The 20,143-nt window shown below is 44.1% G+C and overlaps 1 protein-coding gene across 1 annotated transcript in view; it reads left to right on the top strand.

Moving 5' to 3' along the window:
• The window catches only part of CBL (Cbl proto-oncogene), a 45,146-nt gene that overhangs the window by 17,840 nt on the left and 7,163 nt on the right, over positions 1–20,143 (top strand). The window contains exons 3-12 of the mRNA XM_066639385.1: positions 9,985–10,131; positions 11,683–11,839; positions 12,544–12,665; positions 13,935–14,072; positions 14,326–14,413; positions 15,441–15,572; positions 16,095–16,298; positions 17,466–17,597; positions 18,157–18,534; positions 19,363–19,457. Of these exons, the coding sequence (XP_066495482.1) occupies positions 9,985–10,131; positions 11,683–11,839; positions 12,544–12,665; positions 13,935–14,072; positions 14,326–14,413; positions 15,441–15,572; positions 16,095–16,298; positions 17,466–17,597; positions 18,157–18,534; positions 19,363–19,457 (1,593 nt within the window). The remainder of the gene's footprint in view (positions 1–9,984; positions 10,132–11,682; positions 11,840–12,543; positions 12,666–13,934; positions 14,073–14,325; positions 14,414–15,440; positions 15,573–16,094; positions 16,299–17,465; positions 17,598–18,156; positions 18,535–19,362; positions 19,458–20,143) is intronic.

Below are 20,143 nucleotides of genomic sequence, written 5' to 3'. Positions count from 1 at the left end.
TCTTGAGCAGCCATGCTCAAACCCACCCATTGTCATATAGGTGTAAGGATTCTGTCACCGTCTGTAGAGAGATTGCTTTCAGTACAGGAGTTGTGAAAGACTGTATGTTGTATTTCATGAACAGTATTGGGCCCAGCAAAGTTATCCCTGTGACCTGTTGCCAGTGTTCTGAAAACCAACTGAGCAAATAGAGTACCATGTTTGATTCATATGTGTGACTAAACATTTCTTTGCTGATACAGTAAAGTTCTAGGGTGGGGTCATGAATGAGAAGGAACTAATCTGCTAATTGTATCGCATGAACTATTTCATGTATATACAGATCAAAACAAAGTTATCCCCAGATCAGAGTTTTTTTTTGGGGGGGGGGGGGAAGAGGGAGAGAAATGCAGGCTTTTGGTAGTCAAATGACTGCAGCATGGAAACGTTTTTAGGTAAAGCATATGTTTAGGGCATATGAACTCAACTCTGTTTTCTTGATAATGGGCTTACTGCATTTAATTATTATGTTGGCTTCCTGTTTCATGCTAGTACCTTGGCAAAATCAATGCGATGCTAGCTGACTCTGCAGGCTGGCAAATTATGGGCACATAATTTAGATGGCTTTAAAAGTTGTCTGGATACTTCTGTTTCTAGTAAGTGATAGACAATGCGTGTTTCATTCTGTTTGTTTCTTAGGTAGGTGACTTATGCTGCTGTCAATAAGGGTGAAGTGGAATTTCATTCACTTCCTGTGTTGAAAATTTAGTCGAAAGTAGTTCCGTTGCAGATCTATTTTTAAAACTGATTACTCTCTGAAGCAGGCTCTGAGAGCACAAAGTTTATAAATGTTGACAGAGGATGTTTAAGCCTGACTATTCAGCAGTTACTTGCAAAGGTCAGAGTTAAAACAATATCAGCAAGATAGTTGTTGCTTACACTGAATATCCTGCTATTATAAGAATGCTGCACAGCAGTTTATGCAGTGGAGCCCGACATGTTGGTTCAGAGGTGGAAAACATATGTGGCCTCCAAGGCTCTTGTGGAGGCCAGAGACACCTTTGGGGGACAGACTCTCACACCACACGCTTGCCAACTTGTAGTATTTTTTAAAAACAAGGTTTACTATCTTTCGTGCGAAGTTGCAAAGGTACAATTGCAATAAAGCCTCTGGATTACTTGCACTAGAAGCTCTAATTCCTTGTATTTTTCTTGAGCTCTGTCATTATTTATGGTCACAGCCCTTCCCGAAGAGATTGTGCTGGGAAGATGGAGCAGTCCATAAGGCAACGATTTTTAACCAGTATGCCATGCTACATTGATGTGCCATAAATGGTCCACCAGTGTGCTGTAGGAGTTTGGGGAATGACATTTATTAATAGGGCCATTGGGGGATTTCTCCTCCCCCCCACAAGCAGCATGATATGCCTTGTCAATTGTCACAAAACTGATGGTTTGCCTTGACAGTTTTAGTGCCTTGTCAGTGTGCTGTGAATTGAAAAAAGGTTGAAAATCACTGCCTTAAGGTATGTGTGGTTTAAGCCTTTAAGAGCCTTATAGATGATGACAAGCAAAGTTCTCTAAAGTGACTCTTCAATGCTTCTTTGTCAAGAGACAAATATCCATATAACCTAATTTTTCTGCATAGGCTAGCTTCTTTTCAAAGGCAGACCAAATGTTTGAGCCATAGTTACTGTAGCAGCACATCTGGGCAAGCACATGACAGTCTGAGAGACTGTCAGATTTGAGAGCATTTACAGCATCCCAAAGGGGTTAGAGCACTTTTGGGATGTACTGCTTCTTAATTTGAGCGGTACGCAGCTTTTTTTGCATAGTTCACATAGAGGTGATAAATATGCAGAATTAACAATGCATTGGTGGTTTCTAAAACCTTTGAGAATTGTAGTCTTCTGTGTCCATGTGTGTCACGTAATTACTTGTCTTTGAATTGTGACTTTGGAAGGAACATGGAGCCAGGAGTCAGAAGGTTCTGAATTATAATGTAACTTGAGGCTAAACTGGGTGATTTTGGACAAATCAAACTTTGGGGGGGGGGGGGTCCTCTATAGAATTCTGACCATATTGCATTGCCTTTTTGCCATGTACTTTTTATGTGGGAAAAAAAAATTTCTCTAATGCAGGGGGAAAACCTAGGCAAGTAAAAATCTGATGGTGTTGCAGGGAATCTCCATTCTTCCCCCCCCCCCAAATCTGCACTGAGCTGGTGCTGAGAACAATTTAACATAAGAACAGCCCACTGGATCAGGCCATAGGCCCATCTAGTCCAGCTTCCTATATCTCACAGCAGCCCACCAAATGCCCCAAGGAGCACACCAGATAACAAGAGACCTGCATCCTGGTGCCCTCCTTTGCATCTGGCATTCTGATATAGCCCATTTCTAAAATCAGGAGGTTGCACATACACATCATGGCTTGTAACCTGTAATGGATTTTTCCTCCAGAAACTTGTCCAATCCCCTTTTAAAGGCATCCAGGCCAGACGCCATCACCACATCCTGTGGCAAGGAGTTCCGCAAACCAACCACACACTGAGTAAAGAAATATTTTCTTTTGTCTATCCTAACCTTCCCAACACTCAATTTGAGTGGATGTCCCCTGGTTCTGGTGTTATGTGAGAGTGTAAAGAGCATCTCTCTATCCACTTTGTCCATCCCCTGCATAATTTTGTATGTCTCAATCATGTCCCCCCCTCAGGCATCTCTTTTCTAGGCTGAAGAGGCCCAAACGCTGTAGCCTTTCCTCATAAGGAAGGTGTCCCACCCCAGGAATCATCTTAGTTGCTCTCTTTTACACCTTTTCCATTTCCACTATATCTTTTTTGAGATGCGGTGACCAGAACCGGACACAATACTCCAGGTGTGGCCTTACCATCAATTTGTACAATGGCAAATTTGTACAAAAGCAAATTTGTTTGGTTCTAAACATTGAATTGTGGCACTTGGATATTTGGAAAAAAATGTTGCTGGTTTTTCCCCCTTCCTATTTGTCGGTTTTCTAATGTGCAAGTTTCTTATTACTGCCATAATGCTGAAGACAAACTTCTGTTCACTTAAAACAAAGTTTTATGAACAAAACTTGAGTTTACAAAACCTTTTGCTTATGGAAACTATGGCATAACTTTCCACTATACACCTATATCTCTGTAAGGCCTTCTACAAACCACTCTGTCAACACCACTTTTCTCAGTATAACCAGACCCAAAGCAGTCAGGGATTTTGGACCCCACCTCCTTTTCATTGATCAGATGTAAAAGTATTTGCTGTGCCACCAGTTGGAGAAACTTGACTTTAACTTGTAAACATTCTTGTGTTCACCTTCTGTCAACCTGTGAATAAGTTTTGGCACCCCGTTTGTGTGTGTGTGTGTGTGTGTGTGTGAGAGAGAGAGAGAGAGAGAGAGAGAGAGAGAAGGTCAGTAAAGAAGAACCTGTATTTCCTTCTGTGGAAGCAACATTTTCATTTCACATTATCCATCTTAATGTTGGACACTTTGAATAAACATTTGCTTGAAGGGAAGAACTTGCTTATACAAGCTGTCAATAGGTACGTTTTGCAGTCTTCCTCGCAGAATGTAAATAAGGAAACAGCAGCATCATTTTTAAGGAGGATATTTGTACTCTTAGGACAATCCTATGCCTTTATATCATGAAGTTCATAAAGTTAGTATTTATAGAAAATTAGCTTCAGTATTCCTCTTTCAATTCATTCATAGTAAATCAACAATCTACTTTTTCTCTTCAGACTTCTCAAACATAGCATAAGTGTGCATTGGATTGTAGCTTGTTATGTAATTACATTACAGTTAATGTTGGTTAAATACCTACGTATGTAAGACGATGTTCTGTGTGTATTCTTTTAGGGCTAAGGCTGGGATAGTAATTGCATGCTTGATTCTAAAATTGCTTCTTGTAAAATGAACTTCTGCAGGAGCATTGGCAAAATGTGCAACATGTATTAGCACCTCTCAGCATACTTACAATACCCTGGAATTTTGGACCATCACAAATCTAGTGGATTACAGAAAACTGTAATATGGAACATAGTAATCAACAAAGTCCTTTATTTGGGACTCTAATTTTTTGTAAGATGTGTGGCATACTTCTGTTCAGTGGGTTTTCAGGTTGCTTCACAGTATGCTTAAAAAATATTCTGTGCTAAGAGCAGATTTCTGTGCCTTATATAAATTATGCAATTTTTTTCTTTTCCTTTATTAGTTCTTGAATTTGTGTCCCTACCCCCAAGTCACAACCCAATCCTAACGGGCAGCCCAATCCTGAGCTGCCCGGGGAGCCCCAGCACAGCGGCACCCTGAGGACTGGCTGCCACGGGAGGCACCTTGGGAGTAGAGGATGTTTGTCCCCCTCCCCTGGGTAAGGGAGGCAGCCCTGCAATGGAGCTACTCTCTTTAGCGGCACCCTTTAGCACGCAGCCTTCGTGAGCACCTAGGATCCTGCAGAGTAGAGCTCCACGGATCCTCCACGCGTCACGCCAGCCTCCCCCTTCCCCGGAACGTCCCCACCCCCGTTTGCCGTTCCGCAGCCCGGTGGTGTCATCCACCGCCGGGCTGTGGAAGCTCCTCCACTGCCCAACTCTAGCCCGGCGCTAGCCCAGCACCGGTCGGCGCTGAGGTAGCACCGATGCTAGCTCGGCTGTGAGCCCCACAAACGTGCCTTACAGCACGTTTGCAACTGTTCTCCCCACCAGGTTCAGGATCGGGCTGTAACTCTTTAGGCCAGAACTTCCCAGTGTGGCTAATAAAAATTAAGACTGCCCTAAATGTTGGTTAATTGCAATAGTAAAACAACATATAAAATGGTAGCAAGGGCAGAAAGAAAAAAGTCATATAAAGAACTTGGCATCTGACAAGTAATAACTTGGGCTCTGTGCCCTGGTATCCTTCCTGGAGAGAGAACCATAGGTCAGTTGAAGAGCATCTGATTGTCTACAGAAGGTCCTGGGTTCAACCCTTGGCTTCACCAAGTACAGCAGAAAGAAAATTCTGTCTGAAACTTTGGAGAGCCACTTCCGGGTTGTGTTGACAGTACTGACCTAGATGGATCACTTACATGACTCAGTATAAGGCAGCTTCTTATGTTTCTGTCATCAAGCATTTCAGAGTAGTGTTGCCCCCCAAAAGGCCACCTTAGCAAGTCTTGTCTACCTCCCTTCTGAAGGAGGAGGATCTTAATCAGTGGACAAGTTCATAGTTCTGGTTGTGCTAGACACGTGGAGGGAAAACGAATCATACAAGAGCGTTAATGCTTACTCTGTGCCTAGTGGAAGAGTTCCCAATGCCCCTATACTTGCAAAGCTTTTTAATGTATCCATAAGAAACCTTTCTTATTTTATTTTATTTTAATGGAAGCTGGGATCCTGAATCTCATGGCCAGTGCCAAATTCTACATTTATTATGCATTTCCTTTTTACTGCAGTTGCTGACTTGCTGCTCTTTCATGTAAGCATTTTGTCAATCTTTTTGCTTTGGGTAGCAGCAGAAACAAGACCCAGGGGCATCTTTCTGCTGAATATGAAATTGTACCAGCTTAGTTAATTAATGCTTAGTTCTGAGTGCAAGATGAAATTATTCTAGGAGCATCCCCCCCCCCTTTTGCAAGGGCTTTCATGAAGTTTTGTAGGCAGGAGGTACTGTGTAACTGATATTTTAAGAAAAGATGCACAGTCAGGCATACAGGGCTAAAATGTGCTTCTGACATCTGCAAGAGGGACTTGTATGGTGGAAGAATGCTTTTATCCAGCAAACAGGAAACCGGAAAGGAACAGCCTGCTACAGGTCAGAGGGGAGCAGCATCAGAAAGCTGAACTAGGGAAAGCAGAGGCCCATTTAGAGGCTGCAGCAAAGGATTTCAGTAGGACTGGAAGTACTTGGTTGACCTGTTGACTTCCTGTAAGGCATATGGAGCCAAAACAGTAATGAAGAGGGGAAGGAAGTAGTATAACCACAGCGCACAGGAGGGAGAGAACAATATCTGTTCAGAGTCTTCAAAATGGGATCTGTGGCTTGTTCGATTTTAATTCTGTTATCTGATTGAACCACTCGGTTTACACTGTTTATCCTGAACCACTATTGATACTTGTATTTTGTGAAACCAGACACTAGTGCAAGAATGGAAAGCTTTGGACCTAAGGATCGTATCTTCTGTTTATGCCACCTCCATTTCTTTTGTATCAAAACATCTCACTTCACACTAGGACTGAACTAAAAGTATTTGATGTGTTTTTGTGAACATTGTTGACAGCATGGAGAACAGCTCTTCCCCACCGTCCCATGGTCAGTGACGTTTTGGTGACTGGTTCAGTGTGTTTGAAAATGATGGCCCATTCAGGAAGTATTGGCTGAGTTCTCCACTCACATTCTTTGCTGGCTGTGACACTGCCATGTAGCCAATCTGATTGGCTGCTTAGCATGATATAATACAGATTAATTCTCCTAAAAAAAACATAATTGGAAAAGAATGGTGCAGATGCAGTAATGAATGGGGAAACAGTAGCAAGCAGGCATGAAAAAAGGGTGAACAGTTTACAATTATCTGGCCTTTCAGGAAATATTTATATCCTTGGACACCACTGCTTTTAGCTCAACAATCAAAACAGGAGAATATTTGGCATAGTCGTACCTTACAGTAGATTTAAATGTGGAGCAGTTTTACTACTGCTAATCTCCAAAATGTTCTGAGGAGCTATCACTTCTGGACTACAGCTTCTGCCCCAAAGCATCTGGCATATGGGGGCCCTGTATCTGAGGATCCCATATCCACACTTATCTGCGGATCCCTCCCATGTGCCCCCTCCAGAGGCACCCCTCGTCTCCAGAGAGTCCTCTGAGCCCAAGAAGTTAAAAAAAAAAAAAGCGACTTCTGGTTCTACAAAAAACCAGAAGTTGAGTTTTTGGGGTCTTTTTACTTCTCAGGCTCAGTTTGAGCCCAGTCCACAGCCTCTGCTGGTCTCAGAGGACCCTGAGCAGACCCTCAGCAGAGCTTCCATCGCCTGTGGAGGCAGGACGTTTGCCAGTTTCCACAGTTTCAGTTACCTGTTGGGGGTTCCAGAACGGAACCTCTATAAATGTTTAGTAGTGGGATATAAATTGTGCCTGGCATGTGCTAAGCATTTCTTCAATTCCATATGCTCTCACATATGCCATGCTTGTGCTAACTAGACTTTTGCGTAAGTAAAAGTGCTGCCATGATATTGCTGCTGTGGCTCCTGGTGCAATTTGCCTATCCAAGAAACCAGAACTAACCAAATTCTCTGATAAAATGAACTGAATTATTGCTTCAAGGTGAGGAAAAGTCATTAGCATTGTTGGTAACTTACAGGGTTCCTGCAAGTTTTTACCCCAAAGTGTAACACAATGTTATCACAGGCAGGTCATGTGGAGGAAATAAGAGACTGATAATGTGCAGTGAGGAGGAAGTAGAGGGAGGCCAGGGTGCCTTGGGAAAGGTTTTGGTGAGTGATTGGATCAGAAAGAAGGAAAAATTCTTAGCTGGGAAAGGGGAGGACCAGGAATATGCAGCAAAAGATATTGCAACCAAAGATAAAGATGGAGCTTTCAGTGAAGTGGTGCAGAAGGGAAGCATGGATAGAAAGAGCATTTGTGTCCTCAGCATTGACTTTTGACTGCATGGGTCGCAAGTTCCAATCTCATGAAATACTCAAGTGCCTTACGTGGAGGGAAAATAGTTTTTTCTATCGCTCCCCCATGCCTCTGTCTCCTATGATTAGCAGTTGTCAGGGAAGGAGTTTGTGAGTGGAAGCATGCACTTCTGTAACAAACACCTTGTTTTTGGGCCTTGGTGGCCTGACTAAAATGGTAGGTGCTAGTTGTGTCATCAGAAATTCGCTGCAAAAGAGTTGTGCTGTCAGAGGTATTCCAGACGTTGTGCCTGATTTACTGCTGGCAAGGCCTGAGTAGCTGAATGATCTTTGTCTTCACAAGCACACTCAGGTTCCCACTATGCTGCTGCTGCTTTGGGCAACTGCAAAGGATGACCCCTTAAAGGCGGTTTCGTCCCTAGTATGTGAAGCAGCATCAGAGGTATGGGTGGTACAGTCTCAAGTGGTACAGTCTCCATCCCGTCTGTTACCTGACCTGATGGCGTGAAGGAAAATAGATGCTCTTTCTTGACACCTCACGGTGTTGTGTGGAATTACACGGTATGAGTTGAGTTATGTGTTTTTTAGAGCATGATATGTTCTCGGTTAGCAACAACCTTCATCCTTCTTTATCACTAGATGCACTTTGGATATCCAGTCCTGAGTGACTCCTTTTGCAAGATGTCTTTCTTCTCTGCCTGTTGCCCACAGGCACCTAATAGTCATTCAGGATTTGAGATTTTGCTCAGACCTGTGTTTGTTGCAATTGTGTATGTTGTCCTTGTTTATGCTTGCAAATGGTATTTAAGTTTATGCTGCTTTAGCACCTGAAAAATTGTTTTAAAAGTTGCCTTTAGCTAATCATGTTGCTCCGTTGCAATTACTTCAGTTTCCTGGGGTGGGGACATTTTCTGTCAGCAGTGAGGCAAGAGATCCCTTTTCCTTTACATACTTCTAAAGAAACTGCCAGCAAATAACCCTTTAAGGGGGTAGGGGTAAATAAATAACCCTTTAAGGGGGTAGGATCCCAAAAGAAGATTGGAAACCCTGCCCTGGACAGCAGGACTAGGGCAAATGGATTTAAATTACAGAGGGTGATTTCATAGTTAAATGTTAGAAAGACCTCTCTGATGGTACAAGTGACTTTGGAACAATACGCCTGAGAATGTGGTAGACTCTCCATCACTGGACATTTTTAAGCAAGGACTGGAAAACCATCACTCTGGATTGTTATAGTTGTAGGCAGCCTCCAGTGGCTGGAGGTGGACTTGCTGATCCTGTAAGGTCCTTCCAGGTGTGCCGTTTTCATAAATTTAGTCCTTGAGATAGGTATGGGTATTGGAAAAGGAAAGAGATATAAAAGGTGGAGGAGGGTTCAAAATCTAGGCAAATCAAAGAAGTTGGGAATTGGAAGCCAAGAGTTTACAGAAACATAGCTAACTGTTAGAAGTCCAAGGGAATAATAAGGTGGGGGGGGGGGAATTTGGGAACTCAACAATACATAGGCCTGGGAATCGTTGGCCTACCACATTTAGTAAATAAAACTAGGAACACACTCAGAGCAAGGTGCACAAGGCTAGCAACTATTAATTGCAAGCCATGTAAAGCAGCTGCTTAATTAACCTGCCTCATTTCTCAGTATGGAAAAGGGTAACCAAGTTAAAGCCTTTAAGAAAAACCTGGCTCATGTGATTAGAAGCCAGTGCTAGTCTGGTTTTGAAGATTAGACAGGCTAGATCAACAAACAAACCCTCCTGCCATTAAGATAAGTAATGGTCCCAAACAGTGTGAACTTCCATGCAGCTACTGCAAAGTCCATTGATGGTATGCAAATGTGGACCTCTGGCTTCTCAGGGTCTTCATAGTTTGATTTTATATACAGCTTTATAAAAGCCATAGATGCTAAGAGTCAGGGACAGTAAGGCTCCCCCCTACTGTCCCAGACCCCTACATTCTACTTTTTTGTTAGAACTTTTATTTCTGTATAATTAGTCAAACATACATGAATGCACACTTCAGCTATGGAGAGCATCTTGAATGAAGTGAGAGTGTATATGTAGAAGGCAACATCTGCACACATTACAGAAGCCGCTCTCTTTTTAGTGAGTTGTGTTAAGGTATCCATCAAAGTAGGAAGGCTGCACTAGGTACGTGCTCCATTACAAAGTGTACCATTCCCCAGCTGAAAGTTGGACGCAATGCTAGTTCTGGATAGAAGGTAACATATATAGTCAGGCTGATAGATCATTGTGGAATAAAACATTGAAGATATGATTTAATAATCAGACTTTTGCTTCTTCTCTCTTGCCCCACATTCCTTCTGGTTCTTGCTTCGTGTTTCAAAGCAGATCTGCTTTTGTGACTTTTGCAGGCGCAACCTTACAAAATTGTCCCTGATCTTCAGCCATATGCTAGCAGAACTGAAAGGCATTTTCCCAAGCGGACTCTTCCAGGGAGACACATTTCGGATCACAAAAGCAGATGCAGCAGAGTTCTGGAGAAAAGCTTTTGGGGAAAAGTAAGTACAGTATAGAAGTCTTAGACTGCCTCCAAAATGCAGTTCTGCTTGGGCTGTGTTCAGCAAGGCTTCAGGTGAAGGGAGTTTGTGAGTGTGGAGCAGCTGCAGAAACTGTTTTTCTGTACTCTTGACATCTGTAAATCGCGTAAGACGGAACCGTGATGTGAAGCCCGCAAGGAACTTTTCAAGGGAGTGGCCTATAATCCCTGCCTTCAGAGATCTTTCTGCCATGAATAGATGAAATGATGGGAGTGTTCCCCTGGATGCCTTGCAGGTCACTGCATGGCCACCACCAGCTCATGCCCATTAACCTTGGAAACTGTTAGAAGATCCATTGGGGTCACTAGAGGATAGCTGACACATCCGTCTCCAGCCTTGTCAGAGGCTTAGTTATCATTGGCTTAGTTGAGCCATCCTGACTGTTGTGCCAGTGTTTCTCCCTGTGATGTTGCTTTAATGCCATGCTTCATGAGGTTGCGAATGTGCCTTTTGGCTGAACAGAAAGAATTATGAATAGGACTAAAATAGACCAGGACACTCTGTTGTAGTGCCCTGCATAACGTTTTGGCAGCACATGACTAACTGATTTTTTCTTCCTTCTTCATGAATGTCTGCACTGCATATTGCCTCCACAGAACAAACCTATCTGCCTCTCTGCCCATACTGAAGATCACAGTACAGGGGGGCACCATATCTGTAGATCCTGTATCCATGGATTCACTTATCCACGGATTGGGTTTAGGCCCTAGAGGGCTTCCCCGGGCCCCCCAGTGCTTTATAAGGCATTAAAAACGGCATTAAAACATCTGGTTTCACAGAAAAACCAGAAGTCACTTTTTTAGCCCTTGAGCTCAGTCTGTGCTTGGCAGAGGATGGGGACGGATGTCCTTGGCCTCTGCTGAGCTCAGATGCCCCTCTGGAAGCAAGAAGCAGCACTCCCCTCGCCTTGGGGGGAATGCCCCCCCCCGAGACCACGGGACAGGCATTCACCTGTATCCGCTGTTTCAGCTATCTGTGGGGGGTTCCAGAACAGAACCCCCACAGATGAAGGAGCACACCTGTACTACTAGATTTTGTATCTGCTGTAGACAGGTAATGTCCCCTTGGCTTAAAGGAAACTAGACTGTAGTTGCATTAGGTGGTTCGCTTTAGAGATTAATTTAGAGATAATAAATTCACTCTAATAGAGATTATTTTATGGAATGTGCATGGCAAGTCTATAAAAAGCAACTGGAAAAGTGGTAGTTGTCGAAATGCTTACTTATAGCCCTTGTTCAAGTGCTGCCAGATTTCTTCTTGACTTAAACCTGCTGAGTTTAAAGTAGCTCATTAGATTATTTATATGAGGTTTCTTCTTTAGACCTGATCAAATTTAAAATCAGTGCTAGATTCCATTTACACTTGGGAACTATTTCTCTTGAACAAAATGCCCTGATTTGGGGGTGAACTTGGACACATTTACTTTCCTTCCTTCCCTTGTGGCGGGAAATTTCTGTGGTTAGGAAAAATATGACCACCCAATGTTAAGAGTACCTTTGTTCCTTTGTCCAGAACCATTGTCCCATGGAAAACCTTTCGGCAGGCTCTGCATGAAGTGCACTCTATAAGCTCCGGCCTGGAAGCCATGGCGCTGAAATCGACCATTGACTTGACCTGCAACGACTATATTTCAGTGTTTGAATTTGACATCTTCACTCGCCTCTTTCAGGTAAGAATAAAGGAGGTGGCTTGTTTGAAAATGGGCATAGCGTAACTACTGAAATGGTCTCTTCATTCTGCAATACTGTTGCATAAGTATTACGTTATGATAGTAGACCTAAACAGTTAGCAACAAACCTTGCTCAGCCTTCAAATGCTTCTCATGCCATCTGACTCTCCACTCTTGGAAAAGTGCTTATTTCTTCACTTCCAAACAATCTTGCAAACGGGAGGATTAGGTAAAATGTTGGTGCAAAGGAACAGTGTCTTGGTAGAACTTTGATGAGAAAGGTGCCATGCATTAGTGGACCATGTTCCGTGTCAGTGTCCAGGGGGTGGGATTCAGTGGGAAAGTTTGAATATCAACTGAGGCACAAACTAACAGTGAGCAAATTGGTAGCTTCCAGCCTGTCATATCCGGCCTGAAAACGAGAGCAACCCATTGCATGGGACGGTTTGCAGATAAATCAGAGAGGCTTGTCACATGCAGCTCTTCTTGCAGTGTGCTGTGGAAATGTGTATTGATGTTCTGAAATCCTGTGCACCTTTACTTGGAGACGAAATGTATTCAGGATCTATCTGTGTGAAAAGTGGCAGAGAAGATCTTATCTGTTTATGTAAATTATGTGTTTGTTGTTCTCTGGGGGTAGAATAAGAAGACTAGTTATCCTGTCAAAGCGTTGGCTGTTTTTAATAGTTCACATTTTTCTTCAGCCATGGTCGTCTTTGCTCAGGAACTGGAATAGCCTTGCAGTGACACATCCTGGTTACATGGCCTTCCTGACATATGATGAGGTCAAAGCACGGCTTCAGAAATTCATTCACAAGCCTGGCAGGTGAGTACTGGAAGGCCATTTCCCCTTCTGAAAAGTTGTGCTGCCTTAGTATCTCACACAGTATTCTTTTTATCAGAGGCAGTTTAGCATAACATTGGAACATGCTGTTCCATTTTGCTGTTCATTATCATACAAAGGTACTGTGGCATTGCCACCAGAGGCCTCGGCTTCTAGTTAGAACAATAGGCAGTAGCAGGTTGAGCGTGTGTTTGTACATAGACTAAAAAAAAAAGTTGGACAGCAGAGCAAACTGCTTAAAAAAGCAATTTAAATGCTGCTTTATGGGTTCCTTGTATGTCTTTGATGGGTTAGGGTTGCTTTGCAAATAACTGGGTTACTTGTATCTGCTCCAGGTATGTGACGAATAGCAAGACTGATTAGCACAGGGGTGTACAGCCAAATCCTTGCTTATTTTGTAACCCGCACTGTGTGGTCCACTGTTTCAGGTTCTGGCAACTTGTGTTCTGACATTGTAACTCCATCCATGTTTGTGATGTGAAACACAGCGCAATGCTACTAGCAAACTGGGTGGTACTTGGCAGCCAAGGGAGCAGAGTCCTGTGAAAAGCATTAAACATGCTGAAAGCCCAGTAAAATGTCCAGATTCCTTGTCATGGTGATGGGTCCCATCTCAGGACTTGAGTGTGTTGGCCCCAGTTCTTGCCATAGCCTCCTGTCTTAGAACTCACTGGGTTGAAACAAACACAAACAGATCTCTCCATTCCTTCCGCAGAACAGCAGCCCCTTGTATTAAGTTAATATCGGCTTGCAATGGTCAGATAACCTGTTGGAGTGGGTTGCGGGTAGTATGGGTTGCAAAGAATTTCAAGACTAAGGGAAGATGAACAAAACCACCTCTGGTTCTTCACATCATTGAACATGAACAAAACAGACAGGATAAGTGTCTCTCTCTTTGAGTGCATAATGTTGTTGGCCTTTATCACTGAATAGTAGAGTCTGTGGCCTTACCAACATACATGGAAGTCTCACAATTTGCAGCATCAAATTGGCAAGGAGCTTGTGGTGATGGATAAAGCGCAGTATTACATGCTAGTTGGAGCTTTCTGCCATTTGTATCCTTTCTCTGTTAGCTGCGACGTTTCTCCTTTCGATCTACAGGTGAAACTAATGTTCAAAGTTTCTTAAAAAGAGAGAGAGAAAACAGAAAATAGATTTTGTGTGTGTGTCCTGTGCTGAAGGAGGTTGCATCCATGTGTAATTGGGCTAGCATCTTTTCCCATAGTGATGTTTTGATACTCTTGTTTTCAGTTATATTTTCCGACTGAGCTGTACGCGACTTGGTCAGTGGGCAATCGGTTACGTCACTGCAGATGGAAATATTCTTCAGACAATCCCCCACAACAAACCCCTCTTTCAAGCACTGATTGATGGTTTCAGGGAAGGCTTGTAAGTAACTTCTTAGTACCGTTTGTACTTATTCCTGCCCATCCTCCTTCATGGTCTCCTTGCAGTCATGCACGGTGGGATTCTGTGCAGGTGCAGATCTGATCTCAGAAGGTTCCATGGCCGCTTTGAGTGTTGTGCCCCTGTTCTCAGTTGGGGGAGACCCTGTACATTTGGAGTGCTGAGGTTGTGCCACTTCCTGCTGGTTCCATTCTAGAATTTCTGTTGGAACAGTCTCTTATATTCTGCTCTGTAGTTACTTGTATCCTGATGGACGGAACCAGAACCCTGACTTGACTGGGCTGTGTGAGCCTACACCTCAGGATCACATTAAAGTTACACAGGTGAGTGGAGAATGTCACCTCTGCCTTTCTTGAATTGCACTCCAGTCAGCAGTGTCACTTTGGTCTTGTGACAAGTAGTCTTGTAATTTTAAGTCTTGTAAATTAAGGGTGTGGGAGAAAGAAGTGTAGCAATCACAACCTGAGATGAGGTCAGCCAGGAAGGTTGGTCAGAGTGGAGAGTTTGCCATTATTATTGTTGTTATTAACTTCATCCCAACCTATGCTGGGCTGGTTATAGTCTGTAATTTGGGATCTAACCAAGATCCTGGGAATCACAGAGTTATCTACCTAAGATCGTTGCTGTTCAAAGCAGCATTAATTTCTGGAGCTGACCTGGTGTAATATGCTCAAGGCCAGGAATGTTGAGGTGTTCAGATTTCTAGGCACTGCTCCAGTGGCTCCATTATTTATTATTTATTTATTTATTTTCACACAGTCAGAGAGGTGTTATCAGCTGGTTTGTTTTATCCTGTCATCGAATCCTTCCCAACGACCTGAGATGCCTGACTTTTATCATATTTTGATGCTTTAAATATCATCGCAAAATGTCGACTGTTCCCAGTAAAGCTGCTTTTTGTAGCTGGTGGATGGTAATTTCTGTGGCCCCTGTGCTGTTAAGGTGCTCTTCAAGCTGTTTTGGAATGGCACCAAAGGTGCCGATCACCCCTGAAGTTACTCTGGTCTTCTTCTGCCACAACCACCTCCACTTCCTCCTCCATCATCATCATAATATACTATACTATATTTCCTTGTTTTCCTGTCGGGGGAGAGGACTTCCACCTCTTTGGTGACCGTAGGTTCGTTCTTTCGCATCCTCGCAAGTGTTGAAACTGTCTGTCCGTCCAAATAACAGTCTTCACTGTAGCAGACAACAAGTATAGTTTCTTCTTGGAAATGAGAGAGTGGCTATTTGGCAGATATTGTTAGGGAGGCACTTACTGGATTCCATAACATTTTGAAAAAATATTTCATTTTATCAAGAAAAGTATTCTTAAAATTGGTTTTTCTTCCTCCCTTTCTCCTTTAGGAGCAATATGAATTGTACTGCGAGATGGGCTCTACTTTCCAGCTCTGTAAAATCTGTGCAGAAAATGACAAAGATGTGAAGATAGAACCCTGTGGACATCTCATGTGCACTTCCTGCCTCACTGCCTGGCAGGTGAGGAATTTGCTCCCTTCTGACACAGGACTGGTTCGTAGTTTGCCGTGGTCTAGGTCCTCTGCTCTCTGCATTCTAAACTGCAATCTCCAGGCTGTCTGTTGTGCTGTGACATAGCTGTGGTTGCTGACTTTGCAGAGGGCACCTGTCTGTGTGAGAAGGTTCTCTTTAAGCCACTGACTCAGGCATGTGCATCCAAGAAGTTGGGCTTCACTGTGTTGTGAATGGTGAGCAGCTGACCAGAGTCTCTGTTGAATGGGTGGTGGGAGTCGGAAGGTGGTAGACTGAAGGCAGACAACATGTCGTGATCTTAGTCCCTTTTTCTTTTGTGTGGGCTCAAGAGAGCCACTAGGGAAGGCACAGGGAGTTACTACACTGTTACAGTTCCTACGAGTATGTTGCAGCAGTGGTGATAGTACGAGTTACACTTCCTTTCTGGATTTAAAGACACCCTTAGTAGCAAGTTTTCCTACAATCACACTCTGATTTTCTACCTGGTTTCTTCATTCTGTCTTTCTGCAGGAATCAGAAGGCCAAGGTTGTCCTTTCTGCCGATGTGAAATTAAAGGCACAGAACCCATCGTAGTGGATCCGTTTGATCCCAGAGGAGGGGGAGGGCTACTGCGGCAAGGGGCAGAAGGGGCCCCCTCACCAAACTATGATGATGACGACGACGATCGAGCTGATGAATCGCTCTTAATGATGAAAGAACTAGCTGGTGCCAAGGTATTTATCCACATTTATGTCTTGCTTTTCTTCTGTGGAGCTAATGTTGGCATGCAGGAAGTTTCCAAGCAGTCTCCCATCTAGAACTGGCCTGCTTGGTTGCAGTCTACCTTTAGACCAGGGATGTCAAATCCATTTTATACAGTGGGCCAAACAGCATTCATTATCTGCTGAGGGCTGGAAGTGATGTCATTAAGCCGGTCATGAACTGAAATAAGCACTTTTTTCTCACTAAGGAACTCATTAACTGCCAATGACAGAAGAGAAAGTATGCAAATCTTGATCATATTTCAAGATATGGGAGAGCCCAATTATCATGCGGGCTGTCCTTTCAGCAGTGACATCTCAGTGCAGCTCAGCAACTGAGAGCAGCTGGTGGTGGTGGTGAGAGAGTCCGAGGACCAGTTGAAGAGCTTCCGTGGGCCTTATGTTTGGCATCCCTGCTTTAGACCAAACCCTGGGACCTAATTGTCTACCCGAATGGGTTGAGTAAATGAATGAGCTGAGTCGCCCAGCATCTCCGTAGCACTTTGGAACTGCATCTAGAGAAGATATTTGACCTTCACCAAAGCTATTCTGAAACTCCATTTGGACAGTTTACCTATGGATTTGACCAAATGACCTATGGATGAATTTTAGGGAGCAGTGGTGGGAGAGGGGAATGCTTTTTTGTTCTGCTGGTGGGCGGCTGAGGGAAATGAGAGGCTGGCCTAGATGGGCTCACTTTGACCTGCTGCAACAGGGTTTTTCTCATGTGGATGCTTTTGTTCCCCAGGCTGCTGAAAGCAGGTTAAGGATTGCTGTGGTTACTGTGATGTTCTGGCAGGGACCATTTCTGTACCTCTGTCCTGTTCTTGTATTGGGTGGGTTCTGTACTTTAAAATAGCAGAGGATGCCCTTTAGTGGATTTTTTAAAAACTGTTGCTGGTCTAGTGCCTGTGTAATGTGTGAATTTGTTGGTAACAAGACAGTTTCTGTGGTTCACAGCAGGTTATTTCAAAGGTGAACTTGTCAGCCTTGTGAAAAAAATTGACTTAGTCCATGCTCAATGTAGATGTAATGACTTCAGTATTAAAATTTAGTGGTGACTCTCAGTCCCAAAGCTATGGGAATGTTGTTGTATTACTGGAGAAAGATTGACTAGGGCTTCATTTTGCCGCTTTGCAGGTAGAACGTCCTCCTTCCCCCTTTGCAATGGCTCCACAGGCTTCGCTTCCTCCAGTACCCCCACGATTAGATCTTCTGCAGCAACGCATGTCCAACCCCCCTGGAGCTTCAAGTCCAGGGACTTCCTCGAAGGTACAAATTCTCTTTTCTGTAACCTGATGAAAGTGGGAAAGGCTGCTCTGCTCTTTTGTTTCTCTTTTATCTGAGGAGATCCCAGGTCTTCTGAATTGTATGGAAGCTGCTTCGGAGCTTCCCTGACTTACTATTTTGCAAGTTGGCTTGTTCCTTAGATGATGTCCCACTCTGTTATGTAGATTTAGAGTACCATATCTCACAACAGGCTTGCAGTGAATGAACTTTCCTTCCTTTCTGCACATGTAGGAATTTGCAGAAGGACAAGTTGTCAATCCAGCAGAGGATCAGAGTAACCTGAACATCAGATCTTCACTTTGACTGATGTTTGGTTTTTAGCCAGGGTACCACTTAACGCAAGGCCATGCTGATAGGAATCTGCTGTCCTCAATGCAGCCACTTAACTGCCCTGGCCCTCAGGAACTCTTTTCTCAATTCCCTCTGCCCTGAATTCTGTAGCAGTGATAGCGCCAAGTTCTTGTCAGAAGCCAGGGTCCTGGTCATGAGGATAGATTTTTCTGGTAAAGTTTTCTGTTTTATCATCCGGTTGTTTCCATAGGCAGCACTTGGTTCCCTTCATAAAGACAAACCTTTACCGATCCCTCCAACGCATCGAGATCTTCCACCACCACCACCTCCCGACAGGCCGCATTCCATTGGGGCGGAGAATCGACCTCAAAGACGACCCCTGCCCTCCACGCCGGGAGACTGCCCTTCCAGGGACAAGTTGCCCCCCATGCCCTCGAACCGCCAGGGGGAGCTCTGGCCATCACGGCCAATTCCAAAAACTCCAGCTGTGGCACTTAGCCCTGGTGAACCTTGGGCAGGCCGGGAGCTGACCAACAGGCACTCGCTTCCCTTCTCACTGCCTTCTCAGTTGGATTCCAGAGGAGACATGCACAGACCTGGGAGCACCCTTAGTCTGGAGACAACAGTGGTAAGCATCTCTCAGGCCAGCAGGCTTCCTTTTCTCTTTCTCTCCCACACTGTCCCGAGAGACTTCTTGGAAATGAAGCAGTCACATTTTTGGTATGATCCGAGTGTTCTCTTAATGTTTGGGGGGGGGGGGGGACACACGACACCACCCCGTCCTGAAGTGTGCCTCCACTTCTGACCTAGCAAGATCTGTAAGAGGAATGACTGGCTGAGAGGTGGTTCACCGCTTGAGCTGGAACAGGCCCTTTCTATGCACGATGGGGGGGTGGGGGTGCCCATTTATGAATCCTCACCAGGTTCTTGGGGGAGTGGGTAAAGGAAGAGTATGAAGAGTACTTGTCCACTGGAACCCTCCCCTCCCTCTCAGTTCAGACACTGCCAGTAACCTTGTGCAATACTAGTAGGCGATGTTGCTGTTCGTCATACTTGTGGCCCCTGAGCTAGCTATTTCACATTGGAGCACACTGTCTCCTGTCTTTACAGAATGGTTCCTTGCAAATTGTACATGGCTTTCGTGTTTAGCTCTTGAAAGAGCTATGTAGGCTTTTTCACAGAATTGGCTTCTGAAAGTGTACACCCTATACTGGTCAACAAGAACACCACTTCCTGGCCTTTTTCCCTTGGCTGCTTAGTCTTGCACACTCTTGGCTGTTCCGGAACACAAAGTATGTGTGTCTGAGGCCAGTCAGTCCTCCTTGCTGGCTTGTGATCTCTGATGCTAGGATATACCCTCTAATGAAAAGAGAGCTAAGTGTGTTCTGCTTAGTGAGGATGTCCTCTTCTCAGATCATCTGCCACTGGCAACATCTGACATAATGTTTTGTTGCAGACCCAACCTGGTGGGCCTCTGGTTGCCTCAGACAGTGAGGTGTCTAAAATAAAGCCTTCTTCATCCGCAAATGCCATCTATTCCCTTGCCGTGAGGTATGTTGTCGTCTCATGGTGTCTTCTCTGATGAAAGCTTCTGATAATTTTGACTAATTCAGGGTTGACTTACAGGATCAATCATAGGTGGGACAGATGAACATGTACACCTCCTGTGGCTGCTAGTTGGACTTGCGTTTCCTCTGCACCATATGGGGAGTCAGAATGCATGGAATTGAGTGACTCAGTTATGTTATACTGCCACGTATATCTACGATTTCCATTTTGCTCTGGGTTTCCCCCCCCCCCATGTTTAATTTACTATGGTATGCTTTTAATCTATTTTTTTAAACTGAAATGGTTATTTTTCACTTTATTTTTTAAAGTATTTATATGCCAGCATTCTTCCAAGATGCTCAGCCTGGTGTACACACTTCCTTCCCCTTCTTTTATTCTCACAGCCCTGTGTGGTAGGTAGGTTAGACTGAGACCTAGTGACTGGCTCAAGAACACTCAGCAAAATTTTGTGACTAAACTGGGATTTGAACCTAAGTCTTGCTGATGTGGGTGACACATCACCAGATTGGCTCTCATAGAGCTAAGAACCTCAGCACTGTCGGATGGTTACAAACAGAATATCACAGATATCCAGGAAGCAACAAATCAATGTTCAAGCAAGCCAAAGATATATGTACAAGGAGATTGCAACTGTGCACTCCAGTCAGTTGTTTGCGATGCACAGGCTG

Source organism: Tiliqua scincoides, chromosome 11, assembly GCF_035046505.1.
Source record: "Tiliqua scincoides isolate rTilSci1 chromosome 11, rTilSci1.hap2, whole genome shotgun sequence".
Lineage (NCBI taxonomy): Eukaryota > Metazoa > Chordata > Lepidosauria > Squamata > Scincidae > Tiliqua > Tiliqua scincoides.
This window is presented reverse-complemented; position numbering and strand designations above follow the sequence as displayed.